We start from the raw sequence: 19473 nt of genomic DNA, 5'->3' as shown, positions 1-19473 counted from the left end.
CACAGAGCTCTTCTTCAGCTCTGGGAAAGGTATGCCCAGGGTCACAGCAAAATGCAAGGTGGAACAAATTGTTTAGCATAAGTAGTTAGCACATACTGTAAGGTACCATCCAAGATAGAGTTTTTTTTTATTTTTTGATATTATATAGTGTCAGGCTAACTGCCCTTTACATCACAGACTTCTGTTTACCCACAAAATGGGCACAGAAAAGCCAGCAACAGCATAAGATTGCTCAAACCTTCCTTGTCCCGTTAACACACTTCAGTCCTGACCTAAAAGGACCACAACTATGGATGAGAGCGTAATTTAGTCTCTGTAACTATTCAGCATTTGGCTTCATTGCTAAGAGTGCCAAGAAGATTGCAAGTTAGTATCAACTGTGGAGATGGTTTGTGTAATGTTTACATCTGTCCACTGACAATTGGATAGAGACCACCAACTCGTTTCCTACTGGCCAGTGACAAACATCCAGAGGCTCACTTTCGCCAATCATTGAAAAGGGAGATAGTCACAAGATGGTTGAGTCATTTGTCTAGTGGCAAAACAGTCATGCGACAAAGAACGTCAATCTTTCAGACATTACACATGTTAAACTGTAATGTATGCTAACCCAGTGTAATGTAGAGAAGTTATTAAAGCATTCTTAAACATCATAAATCACTGCAATACCTTGATAGCTGTTGGTGCACTGGAGAGTGTAACTAGTGTTCCTGCTGCTTCATATTTTACTGCAGGACTAGATGATTGCAATAAGTTGTAAATACAGCGTATAAATCGAGCTCTTTCTGATGGATTAGCATGGCAGACCTAGATGAGAAAACAACAATAGATGGAAAGCATACTGAAGAAAAATAAAAAGCTATTTTAAAAATACAAGAACTCTAGTTTATCTCCTTAATTGCCTCACTGCAGGAGGCAATGAAAAGCATGAATGACCTTGTTTGAGGATAAGAGCCCCTCAGTCTAGGTTGATTGGAACCAGGTAATATGAAGTAAGAGAGTATTATACACCTCTTAAAATCTCAACTTGTAAAGAATGTCCTGCACTAGCTAGTCGTATGAGGTACTCCATAAGTAAAAGAGAGAAAAACACAAAACAAAAAACATACTTATTCCCAGTCCAGGTTAAAGCAAATCAGAGGTGTGCAAATTTCATTGCATTAGCTTGCACCTTCTAAGTTTGACCAGTCCATTGCTTTTAAGAGAAATTAAATCCAGTTCAGCTAAACAATGAGTCATCATTCCCAAATGGACTAGCTGCTCATTTAAGACTAGATTTCTAGTTATGAAACATCTCACTATCCAGCCAACCTTTCTGAAATGTATTTTTTCAATATAGAGTGAAAACACACATTTGTTTAAATGACTGCAGTCATTTCCCCATACCTTGTAAATTAGTTCAACAATAACCAGCTGAAGAATGTCACCAAATGTCTGGACTTGGTCAATGCAGGTACTCAAATAATCCAAAGCTCGATCCTATGGAAATGAAATAAAATAAAAACAAACCATTCAGATTACTTGTAAGACTAGAATTTGTATTAAAACGTAACAAAATGATCACAACATAAAAATAAAAAGCACAGATTATTCCTTCTGCTACATTCACCTTCACTTATAGAACAGCCCATAAAACAATATACAAAAATAAAATTAAAAAATAATGAATTCATTTAGGCCCTAAAGAGCATTATCTTCACATAATTATTTGCCGCCAACCAAGCAAATAGGTCAAAACCCCTTATAACCAAAACATTATTGCTGCATAACAAATATTTCAATTTTTGAGCAAATGAGGCAAAAGGCTTCTGAGCCAAGATTGGAAATGTCATTTGAGAAATAAATAGCTAATACAAGTTACAAAATGGTAGGTAATGTGGCAAATCTTCATATGGCTAAAAATGATTATGCCTCTCAGTGCCAGTGTATCTCCCTTCCACATAAGGGGACTGCACTGTTTGAAAACAGAGAGGTGTTAAGGCCTCACTTACCTTACTCTTCTTCTTCAACATTTCCAAATACTTCCCAAATCTATGAACGGTCTTTAAATAAGGGAGCATATTTGTTGTACTAAAACATCTGCCATATCCAATTGTTTACAAATAGCTCCATTAGCTCTACGTTTAGAGATTTCAAACTCTTAAAAACCCTGAAAATGCCCGGCAAAACAAAGACAGACAGAACTGCAGAAGCCAGGGAAACTTTAATGTTTTACTTATTAAGCTGTTTCTCCAAAAATAACGTTGGAAGCCCGTGTAAATTCATATTATGAATAAGCAACCAGTAAATGATATACAGGAACCTATCTTCAGTCAAAATAGAACATTCAGCTACCTCTGCCTCAAGTTAAACAGCCAAGGTATAACCAGGGAAACTAAGCATACTGTACCTCTCAAAAATGTATTCTTTTGCATGACCTGAGAGCTTTCCTACCTCAAATTTCTGTACTATGTATTTTTTATTACCAATTAAACCTTTAAAAATATTTCATTTCTAGTTTATAGTTTTCATAGTTAACTAAATTGCACCTATTTTATGCAAAAGTACCTTGATAATTTACACCACTAACAAATCAAACAACAGGTTGGTTAGTCAGTCATTAACTAGATGTTCAAAAATAATTTTAAGGAAAATATCAAAACATAAGAGAATTAGGACAACCAATTTTACCTGATCTGCATGAATTAGCATCATAAATGCATTTCTTTTGCAGCTTGCATCTTTCTCATTCACCAGGAAATCATGGATCAATTCAGGAGCATCAGGTATAAGATGTTCAAAGTTTCTTTTAAAAAAAGATTTTGGGGGAAAAATGTAAGAAAGGTAAACAGAGTGATATAGCTAAATATTTAACTGCATGTGTTCTACATAAAATGTTTAAAATGTGAAGGATCTTTATTTTTTTGTTCAAAATCCTTTGTGCACTTATGTTAAAAAGTGTGTATATTCCTTACATCCATTCATTCATATTTACTGAATTATTGCTTGTTACTCTGGTAACTAAGGCCTCCCTCCCTCAATGGTTTTGGTTTAATTTTAGTTTATTTGTATTATTCAATCACACAAATACAGTTTTCATTTGAGAACAACTTTCACATTACTGCTACTGCATATATAACTAAATCATAATGTTGTACTACTTAAATTTAAAAAAATAAAATTAAAATTAGCTGAAAGTTGTCCCACTTCCTATGTATTCACAGCAGCTGTACAATCTTCATTCCCAACAACCTAAACTAAGCTGATTTCAGTGGAGCTCTGGGCAGGTGCAGAGGTTTGCCCACTCAAAGTGGCTTGCAGGATCAGGGCCTTAGTTATATTTGAGAAAGCTGTAGTGGTAAAAGGTACTAAATATTCTAAGCCTACTGAATTAAGCAGGATCAAAAATAAAATTCAAATGAATCTCATATTAGCCTCCTTTTCTATCAGAACTTTCCAGGTGAAATCTACTGACATTAGCCTGGGCCTCTTGGGTCCAAAGGTTTAAATAATTCACAGTTTTTACCTGTAAATTGTGTAGATTGCCAGGACTGCATTTCTGCGCACATAGCTGTGACGATGTTCTAAACATGCACGAATAGCTGGCATTAAAGGTTCCAGTAATTCTGCTTCTTTCAGCTTGCAAAGAAAACGAAGAGTAGAACCCCGGATAAATTCATTGGGGTGCTGAAGATCCTAAAACAAGAAAAGTGAAGTATTTGTGTTTGCTGAAATACCAAGTTTTACCATTTTACAATTTTCCCTGCTGGTAAACATTTGCCCTCTGAACAAGAGCTAAAATGGACTGATAAACTCTCAACTTTGTAATTAAACTAGTAGCTATTGAGATACAGGAGAGATGATTTTACTCCCTATATATAGATTTGCAAAAAGAAAAGGAGTACTTGTGGCACCTTAGAGACTAACAAATTTATTAGAGCATAAGCTTTCGTGAGCTACAGCTCACTTCATCGGATGCCCCCGATGAAGTGAGCTGTAGCTCACGAAAGCTTATGCTCTAATAAATTTGTTAGTCTCTAAGGTGCCACAAGTACTCCTTTTCTTTTGCGAATACAGACTAACACGGCTGCTACTCTGAAACCTATATATAGATTTAGAACCATTACCACATATGGGATAACAGATCTTTCTCTCTTAAGTGGAGAATGTGGAATAAGGGAGATCTGAATGTCTGTAACCAAAACATAAAGACAGCTGAAGGCAGGTTTGGCAATACTTGTTATAAATGGTAAACACCCAGACGCTTGTGTGGCATTGCTATACTACTTGGGCTCAAGTTTTTAAGCTTTTACTGCTACTTGTAGAGTTCCAATATAGTTATCAACAAAAACAAGCAAATTCCTAAAGTGTTTCAGTGGCAACCATGCTGAATGATTCGTTACATTAGTACATTTTTCTGATTGAAAATGGCAATTAAAAAAAGCCTAGGAAAAGTAACTGACTATCCATATTTTCATAATTTGAAGATTTCATCGGAAAGAGTGTGGTCTAGCAATGCTGTTGTATTACTCCAGACCGTCAACTAGATCTCAAAATCAAATGTTTCTGATAGTGAAGTTCTCTAACCATATTTCAAGGATAATGTTAATCAGATTCAGGACAGTCTCAGTGGCATCAAAGCAGTACATCAGTGCAGAAAAGAATGAATGTACAGTCTCTTCCCCCAGTTTCAGAACAGTAAGTTTCAAATGCACTGGAAGAGAAATGCTCATTCCAACAAGCTGAAGTTATGACCCTCCAAGTGTAAAATGTTTGTGCTCTTTATTGATAGCTATAATTAATGCCTCCTTGACAGAAGGCAAGTTGTGACCACCTTTAAACACAGTAGGATCTGGTCCCCGCTCAAACTTGCCAATTTCTGCCCTATTTCTAAACTCTTTCTGAGGGATAGGTGACAGAATGCCAAAATCTAGCAGCATCCAATATCCTCCTTTTTGGACCATATTCAGTTGGGTCTCAAACCTGGACATGCCACAGAATCTAGTGATCTCAGCAGTCAGTCTCCTCAAAAAGATGAGAACTACAGGTTGATTCTATTAGACCTATGCCACTGATCTTGAGATGGCATCCCACTTCTGCTCTGTCGATGATGCCAGCCTTCACTGTCCACTCATTACATTTCTGAACAAGTACTTTCATGCTTTCTCTCATGCTCCCATTTTGTATGGGAGGAGTCCCCCATAATGCCTTGCCTTCTTTCTAATCCTTTCTTAGAACTTTTTTGCAACGTCTATAAAAATGTTTTGACAACAGTTGGGCAACTAATGTGCTGAAACCACTATCTGTCACACTAATCAGTATTTTCTCATTGTTTCTCACCAATGGAATCCCACAGGGTAAAAAATTGAGGACTCTTTTGTTCAGTGTTTGTGAAGCCACAGAGGGAAACATTAAAACCACTATGATGATCAGGTGTGTGCCTCTTTTCCATTATCTCAACAGAGCTATTTCCTGGAACTTCCAGTGAGTGGACGAAAACTAGCTCACAGACTAAATCTGATTAATACAAAAAATATTAGAGACGCAAGCTGAGTGAGGCAACATCTTTCGTTGGACCAACTTCTGTTGGTGAGAGAGTGAAGCTTTCGAGCTTACATAAAGTTCATCAGGTCTCTGTAAGCTCGAAAACTTGCCTCTCACACCAACAGAAGTTGGTCCAATGAAAGGTATTACTTCACCCACCTTGTCTCTCTAAAACTCCGGGACCAACATGGCTACAACACTACATAAGACAAAAGATATCAGCAATGACCAGAAACATCAACTTTTATCTGCAACTGGCCAAGAAATTACAACCTTTCATCTCAGATGCAGAGCATGCCACAATAGTCCATGCCTTTAGCACTTAACTACACAAATACAACTAACTCTATCCAGGGCTACCTGAATGCTCCAGCTAGACCAGACACATATCCCATCTTTTAGAAGGTAAGACAAACTGATAACTACGTATTACACATGGACATGTATGCTGCAATTTCACGTCCAGGTATAGCTGAAGGTGCTGGTTACCATCTGTGAAATCCTAAATAGCATAGGAGAGAGAGTTATTTCAAAGATAACCTCTCCCTTTTATACTCCCTCATAACAATTGCATCAACACTTAATCCCCAGAGAAGATATCACAGGAAAACGTAACAGAGTTGGCCCTCACCACTCAGCTCCACTCCTGCTGGAAACCAGACAGTGCATATCTTTGTTTAGGCATAACTGAAAGTGTTTGTATTTTCTTGGCAACAGATCTTCCGGCCGGCAATTCCTCAACTCTGACGCATTAAGTTAGAGTGGTTAGGTCACTGAGGAAAGGAATGCAGTGCATTCACTCATTTGAATCAAAATATTATATTACCTGGATATGCTTTATGTAGAGATCGGTCAGATACAAGGGTGATAGGGCATAAAAACACAGAACAAACATGTTTACCTTTCTATAGGCATCACATACAAGGATCATTTCTTGCAACAGTTTGCCATCCAGAGTGGTCTTCGGAACTATCTCCCAAAAGACTAACAGCAGTTTTTTGATGGTATGATCTTGAAGAGGCAGTACAAAACGAATAATAGTCATCAGAAGTCCAGGTAGTTTTTCACCGTTCAGGATCATGATAATTACTTTCTTCAAGGCCTCTGTCTTAGACTTTACATCTCCTTTTTCTGGTAGAGGGAAGGAGGAGTTCAAAAGCACAGCAATTACAGAAAGTGGCAAAGTAACAGCCACTCCCAGAATTACTTAAATAATCAAGGCTGGTTAAAACAATGTAACAGAAATATTGATCTTTGATGCCAGCAAATATAAACCTCGCCCCTCAGGACACCACTACATTATTATTTTTTTGTATTACCATGGCACCTAGCAGTCCTAGTCAAAGACCAGGACCAGACTGTGCTAAAGAGTGCGCTAATGAATGCATACTCCTAAATTTAAGAGAATAAAAATGAGCATGGGAGATTTAATAAATACAACTCTAATTTAGCGTCCAATGAAGCTCAGTTAATTCCACTAGACAGCTCTAATGAAGGGAATTTCATTACTGACAGACCATATTCACACGAGGAAATCACAATGCATTATGGTGTTGCAGTCATTCTTGCATAGGCACCTCTTACTTCTGGGGGAATTCTGCACAACTGCGTATGCACAGAATTTATGTCTCCTGCAGACTTCTTTGCTTCCTCACAAAAAAATGACTTTGATGGGGAAGCAAAGGGAAGCCCAAGAGTGGTCATACAATCCTCCCCAGCAGTATATTTTGGATGCTGAGGGCAGCCAGCAGAGACTTAAATCACTGTGGGGCAGAGGGGCAGGACTGGGGAAGACTAGGCTGGTGGCTCCTACCCTGCACCAGGCTCCGCTGCTAGTCCTGGCTGGGCAGGGGAGGATGGGACTTCCTCTTCCCCTGCACGAAATCTGGGGCTGGGTCAGACCCACCCTCAGATTTCTCCCCCAGCTGCCGGAAGCTCTGCAAACTGCCCCTCCCCCCGCTTCCTGCGCCCATCACTCCTCAGCTGCATGGGAAGGGATCCCTCTACAGGGAGCTGCTGCTCCTTTCCCCCCAACCCCCGTGCTTCCATACCCCCTCATACCCAGACCCTCCTGCCGAGCCACACACCCCGCAATCAGAACCCCCCCCATGAGTCTCACTCCCCCTGCACCTAGACCTCTCCGAGCCGCCTGCACCCAGATCCCTAGCCCACTGAGCCCCAAAGAGTTGCACCTGGATCCCCATCCCACTAAGCCCCTCTCCCCCCAGCATCTGGACCTCCCACTGAGCCCCCCACACCAAGACTCCCCCGCTACGCCCAGACTTCCCCACCCCAAACCCCAACCACCTTCACCTGGACCCCTCCTGCAGAGTCCCATTACTGTTGATCCCTCCTGCAGAGTCCCATTACTGTAGAGATCCCCCACTGAGCCACCCGCACCCAGACTGCCCCACATAGAATCCCCTCAACCCACACTTGGATTCCCCCCAACACTAAGCCCCTCCACCCTTGGATCCTACCTTCCTGAATCTGCCTGCCCAAACAGTGTGCCTGGCATAAAGAGGCAGGGCCAAGGGGTGTTTCTGGAGCAAGCCCAGTCCTTGCACTGTGTCAGGGTTGGGTGCAGCCTCATCGCTGAGTCCATGTCCCGAGGACGGGAGAGGAGTGCATAGTGATCTCCCACCTCTGTGCAGCCAGTAGCCTGTGTTCCACAACATCATGCTGGAGCATCCACATTTATTTAGCAAATAAAATTTGCAGAATTTTAAACTATTGTGTGCATAATTTTTAATTTTTTGGGGGCAGAATGCCCTCAGGAGTAACCTCTGAGTTAGTAAGAATGCAATAGTGTTGGCAATATGTACTGAACTACAAAGCAGCAAAAACTTAAAGACTCCAGTATGTCATAGATTCATAGATACTAAGGTCAGAAGGGACCATTCTGATCATCTAGTCCAACCTCCTGCGCAGCGCAGGCCACAGAATCTCACCCACCCACTCCTACGAAAAACCTCACCTATCAGTGCATTCCTTATTAAATCTACCTGAGTACAAATATGTACTACATAAATAGGAAAAGAGAGAGAGTTAACAGACACAAAAAGAGAGACTTGCTCAGATACAATCAAGATAGCATCTATATAAATGACATGTCATTAGTGGATAGTTACTACCAAAACACTGTAAACAGAGGAAATCTTCCCTCAAGTTTCAAAATCTAACATTAATCCAGCAAACCTAAATTCACAGATTGCTGTATACATCAGTATTTAATTAGAAGAGATTGCTAGGGCCATCAGACATTTATTTTGCAGTGGACAGACTTCCGACCCAACACATGCTAATGTAGGTACTCTTGAATTATGGGGAGGAAATGGTTGCTAGAGTACTACTGGCTTTGGAAATGTTAATTATTTCAAGTGGTTTTTGGAGGTATTCTACTCTTTCCTTTCTCTGCTTTCAGACTGGTTGAAGTATTCCAATACGTGATGTGGCAGAACATAACTTGCAAACAGGAACTCTCCTTGAAATCTGCATTGTAAGACTACTTTGACTCTCACTGACCTGAATAGGAAGTGCTATCTTTCTACATACATGAAATACAGAAAGGAATTACGTTTTACTTTTTTATGCATAGGAGAGAGTTTACTTAGTAGATTGAATTTTTATTTGAGTGGCCAAAAAGAAGGCTTTACCATGAAGTAACCTCTCTCTATTTCCCATCCTCAAACAGGTCTTGGGATCCTTGAAAAGTATTCAAGTCATAAAACAGAATGATAACTTTGCCCCAAGATTTCTTGCTTTTAAATTGTAAGGCATATTCTGATAGGTGCTTTAGATCCTATATTCACCAACTAGGGCCTCAATTCAGCAAAGTATTTAAGTGAGTGAGTAGTCCTATTGAACTCCCATACTTAAGTACAGGTCTATGCTGACTACCTTTTTACTGGACTTAGAAGAGTAATATTATGGATAAAGGTTAAATTTTTCAATTACCAAATTAAGTTTATTTAAACATAATATTATAGTTATGTACTTTTTAAAATAACTATAAAAGCAATTAGTTTGAGAGATTGGTTTTATATTTTACAGTATTATATTAAAGGTTATCATATAATGAGAAAGAAAAACAAGAGTTAATTCAAGCAAAACTGAATAGCTTGTTAGCCATAAAGTACATTACTTGCCTAGGTCATTTTTTAAGCTGATTTCAGATGGTGGTTCTGAATCCATTGGAACATTAATCAACGTATAACATACATTCTCTGCAGCTGTCATTGTTCTTGGTCACAAATACTTTCTTAATAGAAGAACTACTTCTGACAAATATCAGGCACTCTAGAAAAAACAAAATGAAATTAATGGAACTTTTTAATAACTGCATAACAAACAGCACAAAAGTATGCTACTGCAATTTCCACAAAAATATTAAATATTCAATTTCTCTAAAAATTTGGATTTAAAGGACTTCTAAACTACATTATTCAAAACCTCTCCCCAAAGAGTTAGATCTCCTTTCACTTTATAAATGTTCTTATTAGTACTGTGTATTAAAATAAGTACGCAAAATCCCCAAAGAAAAAGTAATATGCAAAATTCTAATGAATATGTGAACTACTTAGATATTAATGAACAAGTTTTATAGGGGCAGCTAGGATCTAGTGGATTGAGTATAAGGATGCAAAGCACTTTCAGATCTATGAATGAAGAGTGCTGTAAGAGCAAAGTATAAAATAGTAACAAATACTATAAAGTTACAAAACAATTTCCTTTAACCCTTTAAAGATTCATTTAAACTGGAACAAGTGTAAAGAAGAACTACTGAAACAATTTAAACTGGAACAAATTGCTTAAGGCGGTTATGGAATCTCCGTCATTGGAGGTTTGTAAGAACAGGTTAAACAAACACCTGTCAGGAATGGTCTAGTTATTATGTACTCTTGCAATGAGTGCAGCGGACTGGACTAAATGATCTGCTGAGGTATCTTCCAGTCCCACACTTCTATGATCAATGGAAAGAAGAGCCTGTCTTACAGACTGGAAGAGCCTGGCTTATTTACTCTAGCAAAAAGGCGGCTGAAAGGTGTATGATTACTATCTATAAATACATTAGACAAGTAAATACCAGGGAGAGTAAAAAGCTATTTAAGCTAAAGGAAAAATGTTGGCACAAGAATATTTATATAAACTGTCCATGAACAAATCCAGGCTGGAAATTAGAAGGTTTCTAACCATCAGAGGGATGAAGTTCTGGAACAGCCTCCAAATATGAATTGCTTTGCAATATGAAGCTCTCACTTGGGCTAAACTAACTTGAGAGAACCTAACTATCCTGTGAAGCTATAACCTTAAGTTAGGAGAGTGAATCTTTTAAGGTTTGTTAGGTATTTCACAAAAATCAGAACACATATTGGAGATCACCCTGTAATAACTGAGCATTTTTGGTGTAAAAAGTCCTTTTCACTAGTTCTTATTAAGAACTCATACATAAAACAAGTTTGAAGCTTTACATAGTAATGTTTTAATTACGAGATTTTTTTTTAAAATGAAAACTGTCACTTTTCCAACATCTTGTAACCATCTGTTCAATTAATTTCAAACTTAAGAATTCTCTGGGTAGAGATTACCCATAATAAATTTATGCAGAAAGTAGCTTTTTTTTCCCTGGAAGTTGTATGCAAGTAGTTCAGATTTGGTCTCAAAATGGAAATTGAAATATACCCTTTACTATGGAGTTTTGTGACTCTCTATTTTAATATTTATTAAATATGCTATACAGTATGAGATTTTTAGCCACTAACAGAGTAGTAAACTTGATCATTTGAGCCCCAAAGCATAATGCATCAGGAAGTTATAAATGTGTGAAAACAGGTGTGAACGAGTCAGGGTTTAAGGGCAGAAGAATCATTTAGTCTGACTTCCTATAGCACAGGCCACCAGTACTAACAACCACCCCGTACACTAATCCACCAACTGAAATGAGATCAAAGTATTACAGCCCATAGGTGAATAGACTATATTATCTGCCACAATCAGAAAACTGGAAGGACCGAGGAGCACTCAAGGAAAATAAGGCCACTGCAAGAAACTTAATGAATTTTTCGCATAGATCTTCACGACTGAGTAGGTGAGGGAGATTCCCAAACCCGAGGCATTCTTTTTAGATGACAAATCTGAAGAACTGTCCCAATTGAGGGGTCATTAGAGGTGGTTTTGGAACAAATTGGTAAATTAAACAGAACAAGTCACCAGGACCAGATGGTATTCACCCAAGAGTTCTGAAGGAACTCGAAATTGCAGCACTACTAACTGTGATATGCAAAAAGAAAACGAGTACTTGTGGCACCCTAGAGACTAACAAATTTATTAGAGCATAAGCTTTCGTGAGCTACAGCTCACTTCATCGGATGCATTTGGTGGAAAAAGCAGAGGAGAGATTTATATACACACACACAGAGAACATGAAACAATGGGTTTATCATACACACTGTAAGGAGAGTGATCACTTAAGATAAGCCATCACCAGCAGCAGGGGGGGGGAAAAGGAGGAAAACCTTTCATGGTGACAAGCAGGTAGGCTAATTCCAGCAGTTAACAAGAATATCAGAGGAACAGTGGGGGGTGGGGGGGGGTGGGAGGGAGAAATACCATGGGGAAATAGTTTTACTTTGTGTAATGACTCATCCATTCCCAGTCTCTATTCAAGCCTAAGTTAATTGTATCCAGTTTGCAAATTAATTCCAATTCAGCAGTCTCTCCTTGGAGTCTGTTTTTGAAGCTTTTTTGTTGAAGTATAGCCACTCTTAGGTCTGTGATCGAGTGACCAGAGAGATTGAAGTGTTCTCCAACTGGTTTTTGAATGTTATAATTCTTGACGTCTGATTTGTGTCCATTCATTCTTTTACGTAGAGACTGTCCAGTTTGGCCAATGTACATGGCAGAGGGGCATTGCTGGCACATGATGGCATATATCACATTGGTAGATGCGCAGGTGAACGAGCCTCTGATAGTGTGGCTGATGTGATTAGGCCCTATGATGGTATCCCCTGAATAGATATGTGGACAGAGTTGGCAACGGGCTTTGTTGCAAGGATAGGTTCCTGGGTTAGTGGTTCTGTTGTGTGGTGTGTGGTTGCTGGTGAGTATTTGCTTCAGATTGGGGGGCTGTCTGTAAGCAAGGACTGGTCTGTCTCCCAAGATCTGAGAGAGCGATGGCTCGTCCTTCAGGATAGGTTGTAGATCCTTGATGATGCGTTGGAGAGGTTTTAGTTGGGGGCTGAAGGTGATGGCTAGTGGCGTTCTGTTGTTTTCTTTGTTGGGCCTGTCCTGTAGTAGGTGACTTCTGGGTACTCTTCTGGCTCTGTCAATCTGTTTCTTCACTTCAGCAGGTGGGTATTGTAGTTGTAGGAATGCATGATAGAGATCTTGTAGGTGTTTGTCTCTGTCTGAGGGGTTGGAGCAAATGCGGTTATATCGTAGCGCTTGGCTGTAGACAATGGATCGAATGGTATGATCTGGATGAAAGCTAGAGGCATGTAGGTAGGAATAGCGGTCAGTAGGTTTCCGATATAGGGTGGTGTTTATGTGACCATCGCTTATTAGCACCGTAGTGTCCAGGAAGTACTCCTTTTCTTTTTGAGAATACAGACTAACACGGCTGCTACTCTGAAACCTCTAATAAATTTGTTAGTCTCTAAGGTGCCATCAGTACGCCTTTTCTTTTTGCGAATACAGACTAACATGGCTGCTACTCTGAAACCTGTGATATGCAACTTATCATTCAAATCAGCGTCTGTACCAGATGACTAGAGGATAGCTAATGTGATGCCATTTTTAAAAAAAGGCTCCTGAGATGATCCTGGCAGTTACAGGCTGGTAAGTCTAACTTCAGTACCAGGCAAATTGGTTGAAATTATAATGAAGAACAGAATTATCAGACACATAGATGAACACAATTTGTTGGGGGAAGAGTCAACACGATTTTTGTAAAGGGAAATTATGCCTCATCAATCTACTAAAATTCTTTGAGGGGGTCAACAAGCATGTGGACAAGAGTGATCCAGGGGATATAGTTCACTTAGATTTTCAGAAAGCCTTTGACAAAGTCCCTCACCAAAGGCTCTTAAGCAAAGTAAGCTGTCATGGAATAAAAGGGAAGGTCCTCTCATGGATCCGTAACCAGTTTAAAGATAGGAAACAAATGGTAGGAAAAAGAAAAGGAGTACTTGTGGCACCTTAGAGACTAACAAATTTATTAGAGCATAAGCTTTCGTGAGCTACAGCTCACTTCATCGGATGCATTTGGTGGAAAAAGCAGAGGAGAGATTTCTATACACACACACAGAGAACATGAAACAATGGGTTTATCATACACACTGTAAGGAGAGTGATCACTTAAGATAAGCCATCACCAACAGCGGGGGGGGGGGGGGGGGGAAAGGAGGAAAACCTTTCATGGTGACAAGCAAGGTAGGCTAATTCCAGCAGTTAACAAGAATATCAGATTTCAGAGTAGCAGCCGTGTTAGTCTGTATTCGCAAAAAGAAAAGGAGTACTTGTGGCACCTTAGAGACTAACAAATTTATTAGAGCATAAGCTTTCGTGAGCTACAGCATCCGATGAAGTGAGCTGTAGCTCACGAAAGCTTATGCTCTAATAAATTTGTTAGTCTCTAAGGTGCCACAAGTACTCCTTTTCTTTTTAAGAATATCAGAGGAACAGTGGGGGGTGACTAACACGGCTGCTACTCTGAAATGGTAGGAAAAAATAGTCATTTTTCAGAATGGAGACACAAATAGTGGTGTCCCTCAGGGATCTGTCCTCACATCAGTACCACTCAACATATTCACAAATGAACTGGAAAAAGGGGTAAACACTGGAGGTGGCAAAATTTGCAGATGATACAAAACTGATAAGGATAGTCTGCTTTGAATTTAACTACAAAGAGTTACCACTCAAGAAAGATCTTGGAGTCATTGTGTATAGTTCTCCGAAAACATCCACTCAATGTACAGAGGCAGTCAAAAAAAGCTAACGGAAGGTTGGGAATCGTTAAGAAAGGGATAGATAATAAGACAGAAAATATCATATTATCTCTATATAAATCCATGGTACACCCACATCTTGAATACTGAATGCAGATCTGGTCACTCCATCTCAAAAAAGACATTTTGGAATTGGAAAAGGTACAGAAAAGGGCAACAAAAATGATTAGGGCTGTGGAACAGCTTCCATATGAGTAGAGATTAATAAGATTGGGACTTTTCAACTTGGTGTTATTCACTCCTCATCATCACACAAGAACTAGGGGTCACCAAATGAAATTAATAGGCAGTAGGTTTAAAACAAACAAAAGGGAAGTATTTCTTCACACAACACACAATCAACCGTTGAAACTCTTTGACAGAGGATGTTGTGAAGGCCAAGACTGTAACAGGGTTCAAAAAAGAACGAGATAAATTCATGGAGGATAGGTCCACCAATGACTATTAGCCAAGATGAGCAGGGATACAAAATGCTCTGAAGTGCCCCTAGCCTCTGTTTGCCAGAAGCTGGGAATGAGCAACAGGGGATGAATCACTTGATGATTACCTGTTCTGTTCATTCCCTCTGAAGCACCTGGCATTGGCCACTGTCAGAAGCCAGAATATTGGGCTAGATGGACCATTGGTCTGACCCAGTATGGCCATTCTTATGTTCTAATGGCAGGGAAACGGTTGAGATATACCCAGATAGTCCTAGCAAGTGATCTGCACCCATATGCTGCAGAGGAAGGCAAAAATCCCAATGTCACTACCAATGTGACTTGGGGGGAAATTCCCTCCTGCTCCCACATCTGGTGATCAGTTAGATCCTGAGCACATGAGCATGAACCAGCCAGCCAAGCACCTGAGAGAATGCTCGATGTTATGCAGAACCCTGGACGACCCCCACCCCCAATGTCCCCTCTCTAGCCATGGTCACCTCCTGATGCTTCATAAGAAGATTAAAAAAACAAAACAAACCTCTTCCACAATACATTGGGGGGGGGCAGGGGGAAGGAAGGGGGAGAGAGAGAGAAGAATCCCTTCCTGACCCTGGTGACAAGTTGAAACCCTTTAGGATAAACTTTAGGAATATCTGAGTGTGGGTGATGACAAGGGTTGCCTGACTTTTTGGCCCTTGACTAGGTCTTTCCTATCACATATCAAGAAAAGGATGAAGATACAGATTTAAAACTTGTTTAAACTGATGAAATTCAACTACTCGTTAAAAAAAAAAAAAACCAACACCTTCTAATATGAGCATTCCTCCAGAACTTCCGTGTCAAATTTTCTAAGCTCTGTCAGAGCTCCCACTGTTACATACGCATTTAGTAATAAGAGAAGGGGAACCTTCGTTGGTAGTTCCTATTTGGAGCACTAGGTTACATACTGCGTTAAGTCTGAAGGTCTGTTAAGTTAAAGCTGCATCAGAACTATAATAATGGTCTACATTAATGCCAACTGTCCATGTGACCCTGTACCCCACTGAGTTCAGCCGCTGAAACTTACTCATTTTGAGAAATTTGAAACATGGTGCTCATGGTCACCATAAGCGCCACAAAAATATGCAAGCAGTGCGTATAAACTTCTATGTGGTTGCTACAATAACTCTGCTCACATCAGTTACAAGCCTGTAAATGTCTTGAAAAAAGAAAAGGAGTACTTGTGGCACCTTAGAGACTAACAAATTTATTAGAGCATAAGCTTTCGTGAGCTACAGCTCACTTCATCGGATGCATTTGGTGGATGCTTCCATCCGATGAAGTGAGCTGTAGCTCACGAAAGCTTATGCTCAAATAAATTTGTTAGTCTCTAAGGTGCCACAAGTACTCCTTTTCTTTTTGAGAATACAGACTAACACGGCTGCTACTCTGATAAATGTCTTGAGAATCATGTGAGGCTTCATGGAAGGTATAATCAGGTATTGTTGGTCAGTGTACATAAAACACTTTGCCAATATAAAACATTTCACAAGTGCTGAAAATTCTTAAGAGTTAAGCTGTAAGAATCGTAATTGTTGCATTTCTTGATTTTATTCATTTTAGGTTTTCAGTGTTAACATTTCATAGACACAGATTTTTGCATTTAACTTTTATTTTTAAACTGAGAACAAAGCTGCATACTATGGAGCTATGCAATTCTCTTTTGCACAAATCTGTTAAAAACAACTCTACATTACATACCCTAAACTAGGGGCTCCCAACCTTTCCAGACTACTGTACCTCTTTCAGGAGTCTGATTTGTTGTGTACCCCCCAGTTTTACCTCACTTAAAACCACTTGCTCACAAAATCAGGCATAAAAATACAAGCGTCACAGAGCACAATTACTAAAAAAATTGCTTACTTCTTCATTTTTACCATGTAATTATAAAATAAATCTATTGGAATATATATATATTGTACTTATATTTTGGTGTATAATATATAGAACAGTATAAACTAGTCATTGTCTGTATGAAATTTTAGTTTGTACTGATTTCGCTACTACTTTTTACGAAGCCTGTTGTAAAACTAGGCAAATATCTAGATGAGTTGATGTACCCTCCCTGAAAGACCTCTGCATACCCCTAAGGATACACACGCCCCTGGTTGAGAACCATTGCCCTAAACCAGCTCCCATTGGCCGGGAACGGCGAACCGCGGCCACTGGGAGCGGCCGTACCTGTGGATGCTCAGGTAAACAAAGCGTTTTGCAGCCTGCCAGGGGCTTACCCTGAACAATCCGCGAACCAAGTTTGGGAACCCCTGCCGTAAACCATAGCCCTAGAACTATAGAGCTGTATAACTGTTTTTCAGCAACTTCACTTATTTTAAAACTCACTGCTCTGAAGATACAGGATAAAAACATCCATCAAGAATGCAAGGCAAATTTATAATTGCTTATAACATCAATTCAAAAAGTTCTCTTTTCATTTTTCCAAGTGACTATTCCTTGATGAGAATTAGCCACATAATTAGTTCAAAGTTTAAAAGTTCAGTGGCTTTTATTTCACATTTTTCCTAATTTTTAAGGGGGAGGAAAAAAAAAAAAAAAAAGATGAACTGCTATAGCCATGGCCGGAAACCTGCAAACGCATGTGCCACTGACTTCAATGGGAATGCTCCAGCACAAAGCTATTCAAATATATGTCTATAAAATGAGAAATGTAAATAGTAAATAGAAATAAAGGTTTATTTCATAACCTCCATTATAAATATATATAGATATAACTTTTCATTGTCCTTGTATTCATATTGACTCCATAGATTTAACAATATTGCTAAATAACCATAACAATAAACAAACATACATAAGTTTAAGAACCTAGAAAGAAAACAATCAATCAGTGGAACGGATCTTTGTTGAAACTTCCCACAATTTTATTTGTCGCAGAAAGTTTCAGTCCAAAAAGAATGAGAATTTTTAGCAAAGGGGAAAAGAAATCAAAGTAAAGCTGCAACCTCACACCCCGACCCTGCAATGAGTTTTGGACAGGCAGCCTCTGCGTCCGCGAGTAGGGTGACCAGATGTCCCGATTTTATAGAGACTGTCCCGATTTGGGGGTCTTTTTCTTTTTAATCTCCTATTATCCCCCCACCCCCCGTCCCAATTTTTCACATTTGCTGTCCGGTCACCCTACCCGCTGGAAACCCCAGTTAACTGTACTGCGAGTCCAGAGGGACAAAGTCAATCGCATGGGGGCGGCCTGAAGTTTAAACCTCTCTGCATCACCTCCCCAGCACTGCACAGACCCGGCTCCGCGACTGCCTCGCAGGTCACGAAACAAATCGGTGGCAGACCGGGGAAGAGACCCCGGGGGTCCCGACTCCCCGCTCTGGCGCCGGGCCGCGCTACCGGCTGACTCGTCGGCCGCACGGCGACCGCAACCCCCGGGGACCCCCAAGAGCAGGGCTCGGACCGGCTGCCGCCCAGGGGAACCGCTCCCACCCCCGCGGCCGCGGCTCAGCCCGGACTGCCCGGGAGGCCGCAGGAGCGGCCCAGGGCAGGCTGGTGCCCGGCGAGACCGCAGCGAGGCCGCTGGCTCCAGAAGGGTGCGGGGGCCAGTCTCTGGCCGCGGCCCTCAAGGCGACACGGGCCCAGCGGAGGAGCTCGCGCCCTCCACACTCCGCAGCCGCCCTCGGCGCTGTACCTGCCTCCCGTGCTGCCCGCGGCAGCCCCCTCCAGCCCCGGCTCCCTCCCGGCTGTGCCCGCTGCTCGGCTGTGGCTGACGTGGAACCGCTCCGCGCGACGGTGACGGACCACATCGGTAGTACGGCGGCCGTAGTAGGACACGCCTCCTCCGTACGAAGCAACGCACAACGGGGGGGGGGGACTCCGCCGTGCTCACTCCCTGCGCGCGCACCCCGCGCGGAATGGGAGGGGCCGGCGCCTTTGAATGGGCTAGCCCCAGCCCCGCGCGCAGCCCTCACTCGCTGCGTGACCGTGAGCCCTGACCGTCCGAGCCGCCACGTCACTGCCCCCGGGTGTCCTGGGCAGAGCGCGGGGCACGCCCCGGCCAGGCGGCTGGAGCTCACCCCCGCGCCGCGGCGCGGCGTGGCGTGGCGGCCAAAGGCCGCGCGTTTGAACCAGCCTGGCGCTGGGGGCGTGCTGGGCCCCGGCCGGCAGCTGATGAAACTGGTGACCAGGCCTGAAGGTCGCTGCTGCAAAACAGAGAACAAGCCCCGTTCCAAACACTGAGAGACTGCTGAATTGGCGTTAATTTGCAAACTGCATACAATTAACTTAGGCTTGAATAGAGACTGGGAGTGGATGGGTCATTACACAAAGTAAAACTATTTCCCCATGGTATTTCTCCCCCCCACCCCATCCCCCACTGTTCCTCTGATATTCGTGTTAACTGCTGGAATTAGCCTACCTGCTTGTCACCATGAAAGGTTTTCCTCCTTTTCCCCCCCCTGCTGCTGGTGATGGCTTATCTTAAGTGATCACTCTCCTTACAGTGTGTATGATAAACCCATTGTTTC

General features: G+C 41.3%; 1 protein-coding gene across 7 annotated transcripts in view; it reads right to left on the bottom strand.

Moving 5' to 3' along the window:
* COPB1 (COPI coat complex subunit beta 1) overlaps positions 1 to 19177 on the bottom strand; it is a 62859-nt gene extending 43682 nt beyond the window's left edge. For 2 of the 7 annotated variants that reach the window (XM_043517011.1, XM_038406178.2), the window contains exons 1-7: positions 18639 to 19177; positions 9672 to 9822; positions 6425 to 6654; positions 3506 to 3675; positions 2671 to 2785; positions 1387 to 1479; positions 670 to 807 (exon numbers count right to left, since the gene is read on the bottom strand). In XM_043517011.1, coding sequence (XP_043372946.1) covers positions 670 to 807; positions 1387 to 1479; positions 2671 to 2785; positions 3506 to 3675; positions 6425 to 6654; positions 9672 to 9762 — 837 coding nt within the window. In that variant the 5' untranslated portion in view covers positions 9763 to 9822; positions 18639 to 19177. Of the gene's footprint in view, positions 1 to 669; positions 808 to 1386; positions 1480 to 2670; positions 2786 to 3505; positions 3676 to 6424; positions 6655 to 9671; positions 9823 to 16016; positions 16143 to 18638 lie in introns of those variants that run through there. The other 5 variants (XM_043517013.1, XM_043517012.1, XM_043517009.1 and 2 more) reach the window with 4 other exon arrangements.
* Between the last annotated feature and the right edge of the window lie 296 nt (positions 19178 to 19473).

Source organism: Dermochelys coriacea, chromosome 6 (genome assembly GCF_009764565.3).
Source record: "Dermochelys coriacea isolate rDerCor1 chromosome 6, rDerCor1.pri.v4, whole genome shotgun sequence".
In the NCBI taxonomy this organism is placed as follows: Eukaryota; Metazoa; Chordata; order Testudines; family Dermochelyidae; genus Dermochelys; species Dermochelys coriacea.
This window is presented reverse-complemented; position numbering and strand designations above follow the sequence as displayed.